Source organism: Grus americana, chromosome 21 (assembly GCF_028858705.1).
Source record: "Grus americana isolate bGruAme1 chromosome 21, bGruAme1.mat, whole genome shotgun sequence".
Taxonomy (NCBI): Eukaryota; Metazoa; Chordata; class Aves; order Gruiformes; family Gruidae; genus Grus; species Grus americana.
This window is the reverse complement of record NC_072872.1, coordinates 8,719,925-8,735,050: the sequence shown is the minus strand read 5'-3', so window position 1 is coordinate 8,735,050 and position 15,126 is coordinate 8,719,925. Positions and strand designations below refer to the sequence as shown.

The 15,126-nt window shown below is 59.6% G+C and overlaps 1 protein-coding gene across 2 annotated transcripts in view; it reads right to left on the bottom strand.

Annotated features, from left to right (window-relative positions):
- The window catches only part of AJAP1 (adherens junctions associated protein 1), a 145,654-nt gene that overhangs the window by 113,185 nt on the left and 17,343 nt on the right, over positions 1–15,126 (bottom strand). Inside the window, exons 3-5 of one of the 2 annotated variants that reach the window (XM_054849789.1) lie at positions 5,830–5,917; positions 2,968–3,210; positions 1,537–1,667 (exon numbers count right to left, since the gene is read on the bottom strand). In XM_054849789.1, coding sequence (XP_054705764.1) covers positions 1,595–1,667; positions 2,968–3,210; positions 5,830–5,917 — 404 coding nt within the window. In that variant the 3' untranslated portion in view covers positions 1,537–1,594. The remainder of the gene's footprint in view (positions 1–1,536; positions 1,668–2,967; positions 3,211–5,829; positions 5,918–15,126) is intronic. The other variant, XM_054849790.1, reaches the window with a different exon arrangement.

The window sequence follows — 15,126 nt, the reverse complement described above, 5'->3', positions numbered from 1 at the left end:
AGCTGCTCGTCGTCCTTCCCTCTGCTTCAGGTGAGAGAGCTGCCGACGGCATCCTAGGATGGCTGGCTTGGGCTTTGCGTCGGGTTTTTGAAAACATCATTTCAAGCCAATGGACGGAGTTCACAAACTGCAAAGCTCAGGGTGGAAAAGGTACAGCGGATGATTGCCGTTTGCGTCCCGGAGCCAGCGTCCGCACGTGCCGTTGAGGAAGACCCTGCAGAACCTCTCCCGTTTGGCGTCCGGCTGCCCTTGCTCACTAACGCCAGCTCTCTGGCCAGGTACCTTCGCACTTTGCTCCTCCGGACAGCGGCCACAGCAAAAGAGTCGGAGAAATTAGGAGCGAACATTCATAGATGGGGAGTAAGAGCCTTTTCACATTTAATAGCAAAGCCCCTCCAGCAGCGGGGTCGTGCCAGCGGGACCCTGCAGCAAAGACGCCGGTGGGCTGACGGCTGGACCCCGGCTCGCTGCCCTCCCCGCACACCGCACCTGGCCCGCCCAGACGCAGCCAGCCCCGAGCACGGCCGGGACCATTAACTTTTTATTCCCTTCCATTCTAATCTAATTATATTTCTGTGTTCAATAGCTGAGCATAATGTTAAACAGGCTATTCCGAGTAAGCTGCAGTCAGGGAAGGCTGGAAATTTCATTTACACTGAATGTATGATTCATTACAGCGGGGACTTGGGACAGACCAATTAATTCACCTGAGCGCACGGCTTGAACGGGCACTGCTGCCCCACGGTGAGCTGGCACGCCGTGAACCCTAATTGCTTTTCCTGCCACCGCTCGCGGCCGTGCCACCTTCAAAGCAATACAAGGAGGTGAAAACGGCCCAAACTAACTCAGAAAAAAAAGAAAAAAATCCCCAGACAACGTACTGCTGCAAGCAGCACAACATCCTTGTACTCCCTGGGTTGCAGCAGTACCCGAGGCGTGAAGCCGGCTGCTGGGGACTGCGCACACGGGCTTGCAGGCTCGGCTGCCCACAGCGCAAGGAGGGGCATGGGAGCAGGAGGAGGAGGAGGAAGACCCCAGCACCCATGCAATGAGAGCTGTTCATGACATCAAACATCACCAAATGAGCTTTCGGGTACCGATGGAGCGTGCATGTCGGATGCATGACCCTCGAATGAGACGGGCTGTCCATCATGCAACAAGAGGTTAATTACAGATCAGGCCACTTCACGGCACGGAAATTACTATCACTTGTCAAGGTTTTAGAGGTGGCTGGAACCACAAGGTCAGGCTGAAGTTCGAGGCCGCCGCAGGGACCCTTCGCTCTCAAGTCCACATCCATCCCAGCCCCTGACTTTTAGCTCGGGCCTGTCTGTAATTCACCTCCGTGGAAAATGCATTTTGGTACCCAACCTCCCCTCCGCGGCGGGAGATGTGCCCGGCATCCCGGCCAGGCGAGCCACCCGGCTCGGGTCCGATGCCCCAAAAGAAGCGCGAGCGGGAGGATGGCACCGGGCAGGGGACGGTGGGCTCGGGGTGGTGGGCACGGGGCGCACGCGGGGGGAGCGCGGTACGTACCAGGAAACAGCCCGATGGCGTCTGCCCTGCCCCCAGAAGTCAAACAGGCTTCGGCCAGTCAGCAGGAGATTTCAAACCATTTCTCAGACACAAAGGCCACGGGAATAAGATGCCGGTCAGAAGAAGAGGGTCTGCAGCGAGCAGAAAAACGGGCTTGCACGTGCTGGTACGGAACACACCAGGAGCAAGCCGAGGTGGCCTGCTGCAAAAATCAGCATTTTTAGAGGAAAAGGAACCCCAAATCTCTCTCAAACGATGCTCCGAATGGGCTTATTGGAAACCAGGGTGGTGCAGAGCAGAGAAAGCAGACAAAAAAGACGGGCTGGAACATCGAACGTTTTACCCCTGTGCACGAGCACCTCTTAACGCAGCCAACTGCGCTGGGGATACGCGACCCGAATGGCGGCAGGACATCTCCTGCGGGCCACCTCCCCGCCTCTCCAGCCCCCCGAGGCCAACAGGGTCCTTTTCACCCGACGGCAGAGAAGCGACGAAGCCCTTCCAGCCAGAACAAGGGCACCCCGGCATTGCCTGGCTGGGGTTCACATCAAAATCAAGGCGCGCGTACGTTCAAGGACACGGTTTGAAACTCCCTGCCAATTCTCTGCCTTCCGAGAGCTGAGGAAACCCTGAAAAACGCGAACCAGCATAACCCCACGCGCACGCAGATGATGGCGGTTAAGAAGATGTCCGTTCAGCTGCTGGTTTCCAGGCTTCCGTCCTTCGCACGGGCAGCACGCACGCCACGCTCCAGCCAGGCTGCGTGCAGCGCCAGCGGCTCCTTTCCTCCCTCCAAACTCTCCTCCTGATTTTATCTCCAGCTCTGATGGGGGACGTGCATTTACCGCATGGTGCGACTGCACCAGCGCCCAGTGAAAGGGCTCTGGGAGCCCGAGGCCGCTGCCGACCACCCCCCTGCCCGCACAGGCAAGGTGCACGCAGAGCCAGCGCTCGCGTCTTTTACGCCGCGCCGCCAGCGGCTGTGAGCCCCCTTGTTAACGCGTCGTTACTTCACGCCAGAGAAGCAGTTCATTTGGCTCTCACCGCCTGCTCCCCCATTAATCACCCCGCTCATTCGCAACCCGGCAGCTCTTTCGACGCCGCTTAGGAGACAGCGCGACTGCTGGAAGATGGATCCAGCAGCATTCACGCGCTGGCGGCAGCAGCCAGGAACTGTGAAACGCGCGGTGCCGAACACGGCCAGGGCTCGCTGAGCCGACCGCCCACCCTCATCGGCGGGACGAGAGGTCCGGCGGCCGCGCCCACGCCGAGCGACGGGGCGGGCGAGCATCGCGGCGGCGTGGCGAGCCGGAGGAAAGCAGCTCCGCCACGTGCTCCCAGGGCATCCCCCCGGGGAAGAGAGGGGGCAGCGGACCCCCGGCATGGGACGGCGCTCCCCAACCCGCAGGGAAACCGCGCCGGCCACCTCACCTGTTTCCATTGAAGGTTGTTTTATAATCCCCGGGCGAGCGTAACGCCTCCTCCGCGTAGACGGGCACGGGGGTCCGGACGCACTCGTGGGAGCACTGCAGCGTCTCGTTGTAGGCGGTGAAGATGTCGAGGGCGCTGGGCACGCGGGCGGGGGCGAAGTCGGTCAGGTTCTGGCAGCTCTCCTCTTGCTGGTCCAGCTTGCGCTGGTGGCTGTTGCGCCGCGGGCGCCCGCTCTGCGCGCAGCTGGGGTGGCGGGGAGAGAAGAAGGGACACGATCACCGCTGACGCTCGGCAGGGGAACGCGCGTTATCGGCCATTCGTTATACATCGCCCAACATTAGATTAGAACTCGGGCGCTTTGGAAAGATCAGCCACAAGCAAGCAGTCATTTGCCTGGCTTTTTTCTTTTTTTAGGGATCAAATTTAAATTTAGGTACGAGCTTTTTACCACCAGAGGAATTACTTAGCAAGTCACACGTTTAGACCTGCAGGACATTAAAGCATTTTGTAAGTGAAAAGACAGAGGTGAGAACCCTTTCCGTTTGGGAGGCACCAAGAGGTTTTAACTTACTGGGATAAATAAGCTCAGAAACTGGTCTGACACGGCAGCCCCGCTCCCCGGAGGCACCGATGGGATCTCGTGGCCGTGCAACACTTCTGGTTCGGTTTGTGCGAAAGAAGGAGAACGCCAGCCAGCAGGAACCTGCCCCAGATCAGGCTGTTCCTATTTAAGGGTCTAGACGCCGATTTAATTAAGACGTCGCTTTTTCCGGACAGGATTGCCAGTGCCTATCCTAACCCTGGAAGATGGCAGCTCGGCGGGGGATGCCGGCACTGCCGCGGGGGCAGACCCGCGGGGCCGGGAGCACGAGGCTCCCCCGGAGGCAGCACCGGCCGGGGCGCAGCATCTGCCCGCAGCGGGGCACAGCCTGCTCTGCACCGCCCGGCAGCCACTGAAGCTACCGTCAGCTCCGCCACGGCAGGCGGGCAGCAGTAACGACAAGAAGGACGCTTGCACGGTGCGCGGCCATCGCGCGCCCGTCCTGCCCGAGCGGGACAAGCGCCAGCCAAAGGACGGGGGAAGAGACGGCAGCTCGGCTGGGGCTGGGAACTAAGGGTGCGATCGGGGTCAGCTCTGCCAAGGAGCCCGTGGCTGGCCCTCCCCTGCACAAGCGGTGTCGGAGGTAGCCGAAAAAATGTGCGGAAAACCACAGCACAGTTTGGGAAATGCTGGAGCTGGGCAAACTCCTCGGGCTGCTGCTTTTCTGCTTGGGACGTGCCTGACCGCTGCCCGCGCTCGCCTGCAGGTATCCTCCGGTGACTTCCCGATTTCGCTCACTGTAAACAACTTCCATTCTGCACTGACCGCTGTATTTATTCCTTTTTCCCTTTCTGGCATCAGTGCTGGGTTACTCCTCGAGCTGGTCAGCCAAGCTGTGGTCAGCCGGATCAATGATATGTACTGCTTATGAGCGTGATTAGAGAAAAATCCCAGAAGTGTTTTATAAAGCACTTTCCATGCCCTTTCACCAAAACCTTACAATCCCAGCCCGGTTTGGGTGGGCAGGGACCCCACAGCCCACCCAGTGCCACCCCTGCCACGGGCAGGGACACCCTCCACCAGCCCAGGTTGCCCAAAGCCCCATCCAGCCTGGCCTTGAACCCTGCCAGGGAGGGGGAAATACCGCTACGACCAGGCAGGCTCGGTGCAGCAAAGCCCGTCTGAGATACAAAGCCGAGCATCGCACCCCCGATGCCTCCCCGCGGGCCCGCTCCCAGCAAAGCAAACTCGTCCGCGGGGTGAGCAGCTCGTGCCCTTGGCCAGCTGCAATGCTCCGTTAAAGCTCTGCCCAGATTAAGATGCCTCCGTAGCCCTGCAAACAGATTTTCCTCTAATCCCAGGGAGCGAGCAGGCTTCTTCATCAACCCGGTTTTCTAATTTCCTCCCGGGCGCAGGAATCGATTTGCTGCGGCACCTGGCGAGAGCTCGGGCAGGAGGAGCGGGCAGGAGGTGGCCGGGCTGGAGGAGACCGCCGGAGCAGAGAACTGCCGCCGCCGAGCACGGCAGCACCGCGCCGCAGCTCTCCCGCCGGCCCAGAGCTGCAGCCGTATCATTACACCAGCAACGCTGACCTCAAAGTAGGGCAGTTTCCCTGGGAAAATAGGTAAAGTCACGAGCGCCTGAAGCGAAAAGCTAACCTATTTTGCCATACGCCCCAGCCGTGCCGAGGGAATAAACGGGAGCAAATTCCACTGGAGGAGCAGAGGAGCGCTCCGGGGATGGGGCACGCTTCCAACCGGCGGCACCCGGGGGGCTCGGGAGGTGTCCTTTGGGCCCTGGGGTTCGGCAAGGTCGGAAAACGCAGTTGTTGCTTGCGGAGCCAGGCTGGTGATCGAAGGAGCAGCAGTAAAGCTGCTTAAGCAAGGCGGCAGAGGAGATGCCACCCGGCGCGGGGCAGGTCCCGGCACCCTCACGGGGACACCCGCTGCGGCCGAGCGCTCGACTCTGACCTCACCGGGTGGCATCACGTTGCAGCGAGGCAATCCTGGAGCAGCGATGAGCACGTGGCCCACGTGGGACTCGGCCACCCCACCCTGGCCACGTGCTGAGCCCCAAAGCCACCCACCACGCGGCGAGAGGTGGCCGAGCTGCCGGGGCACGGGTGAGCCCAGGCGCTTCTGCCTCCCGTGGGGGTTTCGGCATTAAAGAACACCCCATTTTCTCCTCAGGTGCCTTTCCGGAGCCATCCCGGCGGATGCCGCGGGCTTTAGCACTCACGGCTGGGAAGACACCCCCGTCCCCACCGTGTCCCCATCCCTGCGCCACCCCCCAAAGCCAGAGAGACCCAGGAGGGACCTTACCAATTTTTTAAGACAAGAGTTGTTATCAGAGCAGCAATGACCATGATGAGGGACACGGTAATAGTGATTATCTGATGAACCGCCAGACCTGCGGAGAAAAGAAACAGAGAGTGGGGACGGGCGACACGGGGGATCCCGGGCAGCGGCGAGCAAAGCCCCCGCCGAGCACAGCCGCTCCCCCGCCGAGCGGACCCCCCCGCCGCCTCCCCCCGGCCCTTCCCCGGCAGCGGCGACGCAATCCTCTCTCCTGCCTTACATAAAATAATCTTTAAGCCAGGCTTCTCATTTCCTATCCTCTCAAGTATGTTCCTTGTCAGCCCGAATTAGGCACGAAGAACGGAAGAGATGTGAAGACGTATCCCCTCCGGGACGGAAAGGGAAACTTGAGCGCAGCCTTGCAGTGGGTGCGGGATTAACCAGAGATAATAATTACCGCACTAACTGCTGCTCACTTAGAAGGTCGGGTGGGCTCATTTTCTCCTAATTCACCTTACACAGGGTATAATTCTGGCTCGTGTATCATTCCTAATGAGCAGTTTGGAAACAAAAGCATCTCAATGTACAGTATGTTTGTGATTTGGTGCTGCTTTACAGTTGCAATTTCGTAATGAAATGATTTTCCTGGCTGCAGCCCAAGGATGTGCCGTTTTTCACAAACAGATGTTGCAGCTCCTGATGGATGGTATTTTTAATAAATAAATAAGCGCTAGTACGACAGGAAAACAAGCAGCTATATGTATAAATATATATGTGCACATCTGCACGATACGTGCGCAGCGCTCCCAGCTCGTGCGGGTGCGTGTGGCAAGGAAATTGCTGCTTCCTCCCACACAGAGCGCACGGGCTCCCGGCCGGCTGCCGCGGCTCGGTCAGAGCCAGGGATGCCCGTGGGGCCACCCCGGCCGCAGACCCGGGCAGGAGGTGGGCAGACGGCTGCCTGCCTGCCCGGCCGCGGGGCTCGGCGGTGAACCGAGCAGCTCCTCCAGCGCCGGCGGCCGTATGCACGCGCAGCCCTTCCCTGGCGAAAGCGGTGTGTGCCCGGCCTGCCTCCTCCTCAGAGGGTGGAAAACCCTCCCGGGAGAGAGTTGTTGGGGGCGGCGTGCCCCCCACCGCAGCCCAGAGCGCAGCCGGTCCCCGGCTCGCCCTCCGTGGGGACGCTGCGCAGAGCATCCCCACGCTCCCACGGCAACGCTGCCCAGGGCTCTCCCACGCTCCTGAGCGGTGGATCTGGGGCCACGCCGGGGCTCCCCTGCTTTCGGCACAGCGCGCCCCACTCTCACGGCGAGCCTCCAAGCAGGATAATTAGGCCAGACGAGATTTATCAGTGGCATTTTAAACCACGGATCACGCTTGCTGCTCCGCTGCCTTCTCTCGAAGGACAAAAGTTTGACTCCCTTGAAATTTGTTCTCTCGTCTCCCCCCACTCATCGCCGCACCCCAGGGGTTTCAGGTCGCTGCCCACGCTGCCGACAAAACTCATCAAGGGAGAAAAGCTGCTCGAGCTCAGCCCGACTCCCAGGGCAAAGCTGCCACCTCCCAGGGCGCACAGCGTTTGACGCCTTCCCGGCCCACGCACCTCCAAAGAACCGCTAATCCCCCAGAAACGGGACGGAAAACGCTTCTGGCCTGGGGAAGAGCAGGAGAAAAGCTGTGCAAGGCTGCTGCGACCCGTGGTGACACCCGAGGGGAGATGGAAAGAGCTCGGCGTGGGCGCACGGAGAGACGTAAGTCACCTTTCGACGGCACACCTCCCTCCAGCAGCCTCCCAGCTTTCGGGAGCACAAGCGCCCATCACGCCACGGCTCGAGGGGCTACCCCGGCTTCCGTTAGCCCTGCCCACGGGCACGCGTGCCTCAGCACCACGCCTCGCTGCCCGAGCATCCTTGCTCAAGATCCACCATCAACTCGTCCTTGTCAACGTTACCGCGCTGCCCGGGCCGCAGGACCCCAGGCTTCGCCGCAGGGCACCCCAGGAAGCTGGCGTGGATCCCTCCCCGCTCAGGGTGCAGAGACCCATAAAATCCCAGATTTGGAGCAATGAGGCCAGCCAGCAGCTGGCCTGGCGACCACAAAGCTCTGGTGGATGGTGGAGCAGAAACAAAATAAAAGCAGCGGGGTTTCTGGAAGGAAGCACACACCCACCATCTTGTAGCGCTTGTTCCGCTTTGCCAGCGGATACGCTATGGGGGAGATCCGGGAGAAGAGCCGGAGAGAGGAGCGGGGATCCCAACTGGTTTTAAGGACAGGATGCGGTCTGGAGCGGGAGGCGGCGGCAGATGTCAGCCACGCCACGGACATCGCCGCGGACAGCGGTTTTCCAGAGGCACGGCCCCAGTGCTGAGCCAGCAGAAGGCAAGAGCCCACCAAAACACAGGGAGGTGCAGAACGCTGCAAAGCTCCAGGATTTGGGGTTCTTCCTCTGCTCCCCAGCGCCGCGAGCCGCACGCTCCCTCCCCGGGGAGCCATCGGACGGACAGAGGGACGGCTGCTCGCCAGCCCCGACGCCCTGGTGAAGCCGAGCGCAGCGGGATGGGATGCGTCAGGGTTATTTTTCTCCTTCGACTCAAGCACCTATTTTGCAAATGACCCATTTCCTCCATTTACTCCCAATTACACTCCAATTGGTTCAAACAGGCTGTGACAAGGCTCCTCCGGAGAACGGCTGGCACGGGCAGCTGCCAGAACAAAGAGCGGGTCAGGGGAAGCAAGCGCCAGGGCTGGGGACGCTGGCGGCAGAGGATGAGGAGCACCCGGCACCCACCTCCACCGCAGCAGCCCCAGCCCCGGAGGGGTCCGACGCCGGGGAGCAGCCGCCGGGCTTCGTGCCCTCGAGGAGGAGACGCGGCAAGCGCCTGGCAGAGCCCGGTCGTGGCTCTACAGGCTGGGGGGGGCTCCGAACAGACAGCCACCGCCCGCGGGGACACCCAGGGCGGGCAGGATGGCTCGGGAGCTGCCGAGCCCGGAGCTGCGGGGGCTGGCGGAGTCGTCCTCCCCGGAGCTGGGGAGATCGGCCACCTCCCACGAGCAACTGGGGAGCCAGAGCCAAATTATTTGCTCCTGGGCTGCTCTGCCTCCGGCTTTCATTTCCCAAGGGAATTCACGGGAAAAAATGCCACGGGGCTTCCCCACCGCCCGCCGGCACCGCCGGGCTGAAGGCGAGGCGCAGAGGAAGACTTCTGGTCCGGCGCTTCGGGTTCCTGGAGGTCGGTGGTGATGGGAGCCGTGTCGCGATGGACCCGAGGAGCGCAGCCGGCAGCTCCCAGCCCCCAGCTCACGCCCGCCCTGGTGCTCCGGTGCGTGCCGGGTCAGGAGCGACACCCGCCCCGGCAGCAGCCCGGCGCAGCCAGCCCGGCCGCGTCCTTCACAGCAATCTTGGAGCAGCTCCCAGTGGGACACTGCCGAAAAAGATAAAAGGAAAGACTCTAAAAATAAAATAAAAACAGCCCAGTGCCCGATTCCTTTGAAAACAGAAGCGGCGTCGGAAGCGAGACCTCCTGCAAAGATGGGCGCCGAGGTGGCAGGGACACGGGAGAACCTAACGATGCAATTAATCCTTGCACTTACATAATGGGGAACGCGCAGGCAGAACAGACTGCAGGTGGCTGAGCGCTGGGAAGGATGGCAGCTCTTGGGAGCAGGACACATGGATTTTAAGAAGGGCTGGATAATTTTAGACTCCATCACATACATAAGTTGCCATATGTACCGGCACAGCAGAAAGTTCCTTTGCATCGCATATTAATTCTGTACCAGAGCCCGGGGGGATTTCAAGGGGACAGGAAATGGTTTTTAAGCGTTAACCATGGTGGTGACGGCAAGAGGGAACGGGACCTGATGGGGGACTGGGACCATTCCCTGGGAAGCTCCATAGCAACGTCCACCGCAATAGAGACTAACACCAGATCCTTTCCTCTGGGCCTTCAAAGAAATATATGGACCCGCAGAGAGGAAAATCGAACGGAAACATCCAATCTGCACGAGAAGGTGCTAACGGATGGGGCATCCTGGGAGAGGGGAACATCCCGTAAGGGACACGCAGCACCCGGGGCCAGGCGAGATGAGAGAGAGATGGCAGCCAAGAGCAACGCGTTATTTTAAACACGGCCCCAGGAGCCCGATCTGTGTGGAGGAAAGGGACCTGGAGGATAAAATCAATAGCTCATAAAGCAAAATTACTCTCCTCCTCCTCCTCCTCCTCCAGCGCGGGAAGCCTTCTGCCGGGCACGTGCCGCAGAGCGAAACCCGCGCCCCCAAAACGCGGGGCGGGCTGCGGGAAAGAACCTGGGAGCTGGGATTACGGTGGCTCGGTTTTGTCGGCTCGTCTCCGTGGCAAACGTTGCAAACGGCACCGCTCCGAGCCCAGCGACTCCACACGTTCGTACCCGGCGCCGAGACCAGCCGCGGGAAGGGCAGAGGCTGGCGCACGGGTGGGGGGACGCCCGGCGAGCTGCTGCCCCGACCGGCGGCCACGGCAGCTGTAAATGCCTCGTCCCTGCGAGGGGACCGCGAGCGGTTCCCTCTTACAAGGCTTTTACTAGGCAATTTGACGCAGTGACCATTTAACTCGAGGGTAATTACAGGAGAAGTATTTAATGGAATCGAAAGTGTGTCCAAACGCCCGCGCTTCTGCTAGTGCAGCAGAATTTAATGTGTCGCCTGCCAGGAGGGAACGCTCTTCAAAGGCGCTCTTTGAACCCTCGGAAATGCTGAAATATCGCTGGGTTTTTCCACTCCCGCGCCGTCCGAGCGCGCTCCGGGCTCGCCGGGGACTTCTCGTCCCCTCCGGCGGTGGCAGACCCAGCCTCAGCATCCCCGCGGGCACCAACCCGCAAAACGCAACTCCAAATTCCCCAGGTGCAGGGAAAAAACCCAATCTTATCGAAGCAAGCAAACGCCAGGGCTTTTTTTTTTTTTTTATATAAATATATATATATGTTATTTTACAGACTGTATATTTGCCGCTGAGATGAAAGCACTGAGTTTTGGCCTTTCTGGCCACCTTTTGAAACGGCTCCCGGACAGCTCTGCATCAACAGAATTAATTCCATGAGAAAATCCATTCGAGACTTACGTCTTGCTGCTGCAGAAGTGCGCAATGGCAGCGAACAGGAGATATAAGCTCTTAATTAAAAACAAAGAGAACCTCTATCCCCCAAGGCCTTTACTTCAACAGCTCTGGTTAGGGAGACCGTATTTTTCATTTTCCCAATAAAAACAGCTACGAGCTGCAACTCTTTGAAGACCCTCGTCAAGGCCTCTAAGCTGCATAAAATTAAAAAAGGAAAAAACAGCTCCATTCCATTTCTGCCGAGCATCATCCTGAGCTACCGTTAGCGGTAGGAAAACAAGAGATGCTCCGAATACCCGCGACACCCCAGCCAGGAGGCTCCAAGGAGGCACCGAAGCCCCTTCCCGCACCGGTGCCGTGCGGATTCCTCCCTTCTCCCCCCCCCCCGCCTCAGCCTTCCCGCGACTCCTGGCTTGAGTCAAAACGCCGCAAGAGGGTAAATCTCCCAAATAACCCAGAGCTGGGTCTGCCGACACGTGGCGGGGAGCCGGGAGGACCCGTCCGGCGTCGCGGGGGTGAGCTGGAGAGGCGAGTGCTTGATTGCAGCGGGATTTACACACGCGCATCCATCAGAAAATGCATCTGATCCCCGAAAGCTTCATCCAGCCCATAAAAACCGCTTTTGGACAGAAATAGTCAATCAGGAGCGTTGTGTGGCCGCTCTGCTGCAATCGCAGCCACAAACGGCCTTTCCCGGGGGGATCAGTCAGACTTTGCCCTAACACAAACCCTGCTGCCGTTTAGCAGCTTCTAAGAAAAATAAATTACAAAACCCATGAGGGTTAGATACGGGGGAGGAAATACGGCAGGAGCCTTCTTGGGAAACTTTGTTCGGGTGCGAAGCTGGTTCATCCTCTGCCCGAGCGGCTGGGAAACCGCCCTGGGGCCGCCCGCTCCCCTGAACACCCCCTTGCCTTCAGAGCAGAGACCGTGCCGGCAAAGCCCCTCGGTTTCCCACCCGGTAAATCAGGGCGATCAGCTCCAAAACCCAGCTCAGTGAGCATTACTCATCCTGAAGGGAAAATGCAGCTCTTCAGCAAAAAAAAAAAAAAAAAAACCAACCAAAAAAACCAACCAAGGTTCCTGGAAACCTCTTTGGGTTGGACTGATGAAAGGAGGAGAATATCCTGCTGCTGCTGAGAAATATTCTTGCCAAGAACGAAGATCCTAGAGGCTTATGCTAAAGACACTGGGACTTATCTTCTCAGGTGTTACAGCAAATATCACTGAGCAGTAAATACTTGGGAGAGCGGCAGAGGAGAGTTTCTGGCTCGTTTAGACACACGTGGGTGAAGGCGCACGCACGACATCTGCTAATCCCGGGGAGAAAGACGGTCCCTTCTCCCCTGCCAGAGAGAGCTCAGCTCACGGCCGCGCTCACTCCTTGCTCCAGCCCTCGTCCTGCATCCTTGGCGGCCGACGCGCAGCCTTAGAAGGGATCCTTCGGGAGCCTCCCGGAAAGGCGACCGGTGGGTGCCGGCCCAGGAGATGCCGTGCAGCCCCCTCGCCCCCCCTCCGGCCCCCGGCTGCCATGGCTCCCTGTGCCTTCGCACGGCGGATCAAAGAGGCAGCTCCATCCCGACCGCCCAGGGTCTTCTTTTAACCACATTTTATCTTTAATTAATTCCTTTGAAGCCTTTTGCATCCGCTATCTCCTTGCATCCAGCGCCCCCTCTCCCGCACCCTCTTTTTGAAGGCAGGGTCATGTCCCAGCGGGGAAATGAATCTCTATTATTATTTATTCCTGATACGCTGCCGGCCAGCGCCGGGGAGGGAGCAGAGGCATGCCACGAGCTCGGCTCCAGTGCCGGCACGGCGGGTGCCCACGCCAGCACCCACGCGGCCCCTCGCCTCCTCCCGGCCGGCAAACCCGGCCCCGGGGACGGGGGTGTCCCACAGCACCGGCTCCTGCACGAGCACGCTGCTCGCAGAGCACGATGCCAAACCCGTTGCGTACCGGCGATCAAATCGCCATTAAGAGCAGCAGACGGCACATAAAGTCTTCTGCCTTATAAAGCACTTAAAGGTTTAATTAAAGACGGCTTTATTCTAATAATACTGAAAGGAGAGCCTCAGACAACCCAGCGAGCGCAATTCATGCCTTCGCTCCGACAGTCTCTGATTCATTCTTCTCTTTTCTTCTTTTTTTTTTGGCTGAGCCCGCAGTACAGGAGGACGTTCTGCCGCGGCGGCGGAGCCCAGCCCGCACGGAGAGCATCTGCGCGGCCGCCCCGGTGAAGCTCCTTACGGCCCTTGGCTCTTGCAGCACGCCAGAATTTTAATTATTTCTCTCTTTCCGTGCTCCACCGTAAAATGATTATGACAGCCCCCGAAAAACGAAGCACATTTTTGAAAAGCATAAGCATAAACTACGCCTGGGTGAACATATTGCGTCCCCATCTGACTGCCATCAGCACTCTGCCAGGCGCCGCGCGGCAGAGGTGGCACCGGGACAAACACACCTGAGCTGCGGGTTACCCAGAACACCGCCCCCCGCACGGGGCACCCCCAAACCGGAGCGGCACGCACCAGCCTCTCCCGTCTTTCCAGGCATTACAAGTGATCGCTCGTCTGCCTCCTCTCCTACCTACAAGCACAGTATTTGCTATTCCAGGGGAATTTTTTTCAGCTTGTTTTTGCTGCTGGTGAGTCACAGAGACGTCGTTTCTGCCTTTTTTTCTCTCGCTTCTTCAGCGAGGAGGAGCAGGGCGGGAGGAAGGTCTAAGCGAGCACGACAGCTCTCACTGCTCATCTAAGCGAGCGCTGCTGCCTTCGCTGAAGTGCCCCCATCCCGGCGCCCCAAGGACCCCCACGGTCCCCCAACAAGTCCCTTTCCAGCGAAGCAAGGGCACGGCGCCGGGGGGGGCACGGGAGGAAGCAGCACCTTCGTTAGCACGACAGCAGCACGCGACCGACGGGAGCAGGGGGGGGAGCACGGGTCTGCTCGGCCGCGGGAGCCCTGGGGGGGGCTCTGCCGGCTCCTGGGGTGCCCCAACTCCCTTGAGTGCTGCCAGCGGGACCACCCTGACCCCCAGGTGCCGGGGAAAGCTGAGGGACCGCAAGCTGCGAGAGCAGCAGCATCCCTCCCCGCCCGCGCGCCCACCCCGGGCTCCTATCGCGACGTGCGGCGCCTTACAGGACGAGGACTTGCAACGCTCGCTGAGGCAAATGAGAAGTACAGACGAGTTACCTAATCCTAATTTGTAGCCATATGTTTTTCCCAGCAGAGAACAAACGCTTCCAGCCGCTCAAGCTTACATAACAGAGAGGAGCAGGGCTCGAAAAACGCACGGCCTCGCGCAGGCACGTCGCCAGCAAAACCGGCGATCGCACGGCCGCGGCTTCGGGGCGGCGCTGGCCGCTGGCTCCAAATCGCTCGTCCCGAGGGTGCTGCAGGGGCTCGGCGCTCCGTGCCGGGATCTGGCCGGGCTCTCCTGGGCGCTCGGCACCGGCGCCGGAAGGAAAAGCAGATCTGGAACTGAGGCGCTTTTCAATTTAGGGTGGACGGGCTGAGATCAAAAAGGTCCTTTAGCCCCGGGAAGGAGTTTATCGTATTCGCCGCTCGGCCAAAAGAAGTTAATTAGCAAAAACTCCAATCCTGGAAAAAGCCCCTAATGAGCGCTAAGAGCCGGCAGATTAAAGCAGTCGGCCCCTGGGAAGCTGCCGGGGCTGCAGCTCTCTGCCGATCTGCCGGCGGCAGCTCCGCCGGCTCATCCTCATCCTCACCTGCACGAGGCAGCCGCGCGAAGCAGCCGCAGCGCGTGCCCGGCACCGTCCTCCCACGAGCTGCCAACGGAGCCGGCAGACGGGCTGCCGCAGCCGGCTGACGGCGACCAGCACACCGAGCCCCGCGCGCCCGGACCGGACGATGCCACCGAGCCCGGAGGCACCGACCGCCACCGGTCTGGGGAGCTACGGCTGAAAATCTCATCACGCGGCTCACGCCGGCAGTCGTTATCGATACTCCTTTCCTAATGTACCCAGCCGATCCCAGCGTTTTTTCAAAGGTGTGCAGGCTGGGAGGTGTTTCGCCACCATAAATAACTCCTCTAAGTCAGCAACAACATTATGGCCGGCTTGTCTCTTTCTGCCAAGCAGGGCAGGCTAGATAAATTAATTGGGATTAAGATTAGGCCATAAAATTCTTTTTTGAATCGACTAGAAAAATCACTGTGGGCTAAAAGCAGTCGATGCACAGTGAATAAATTCTGTAAACTATACAACGGTAT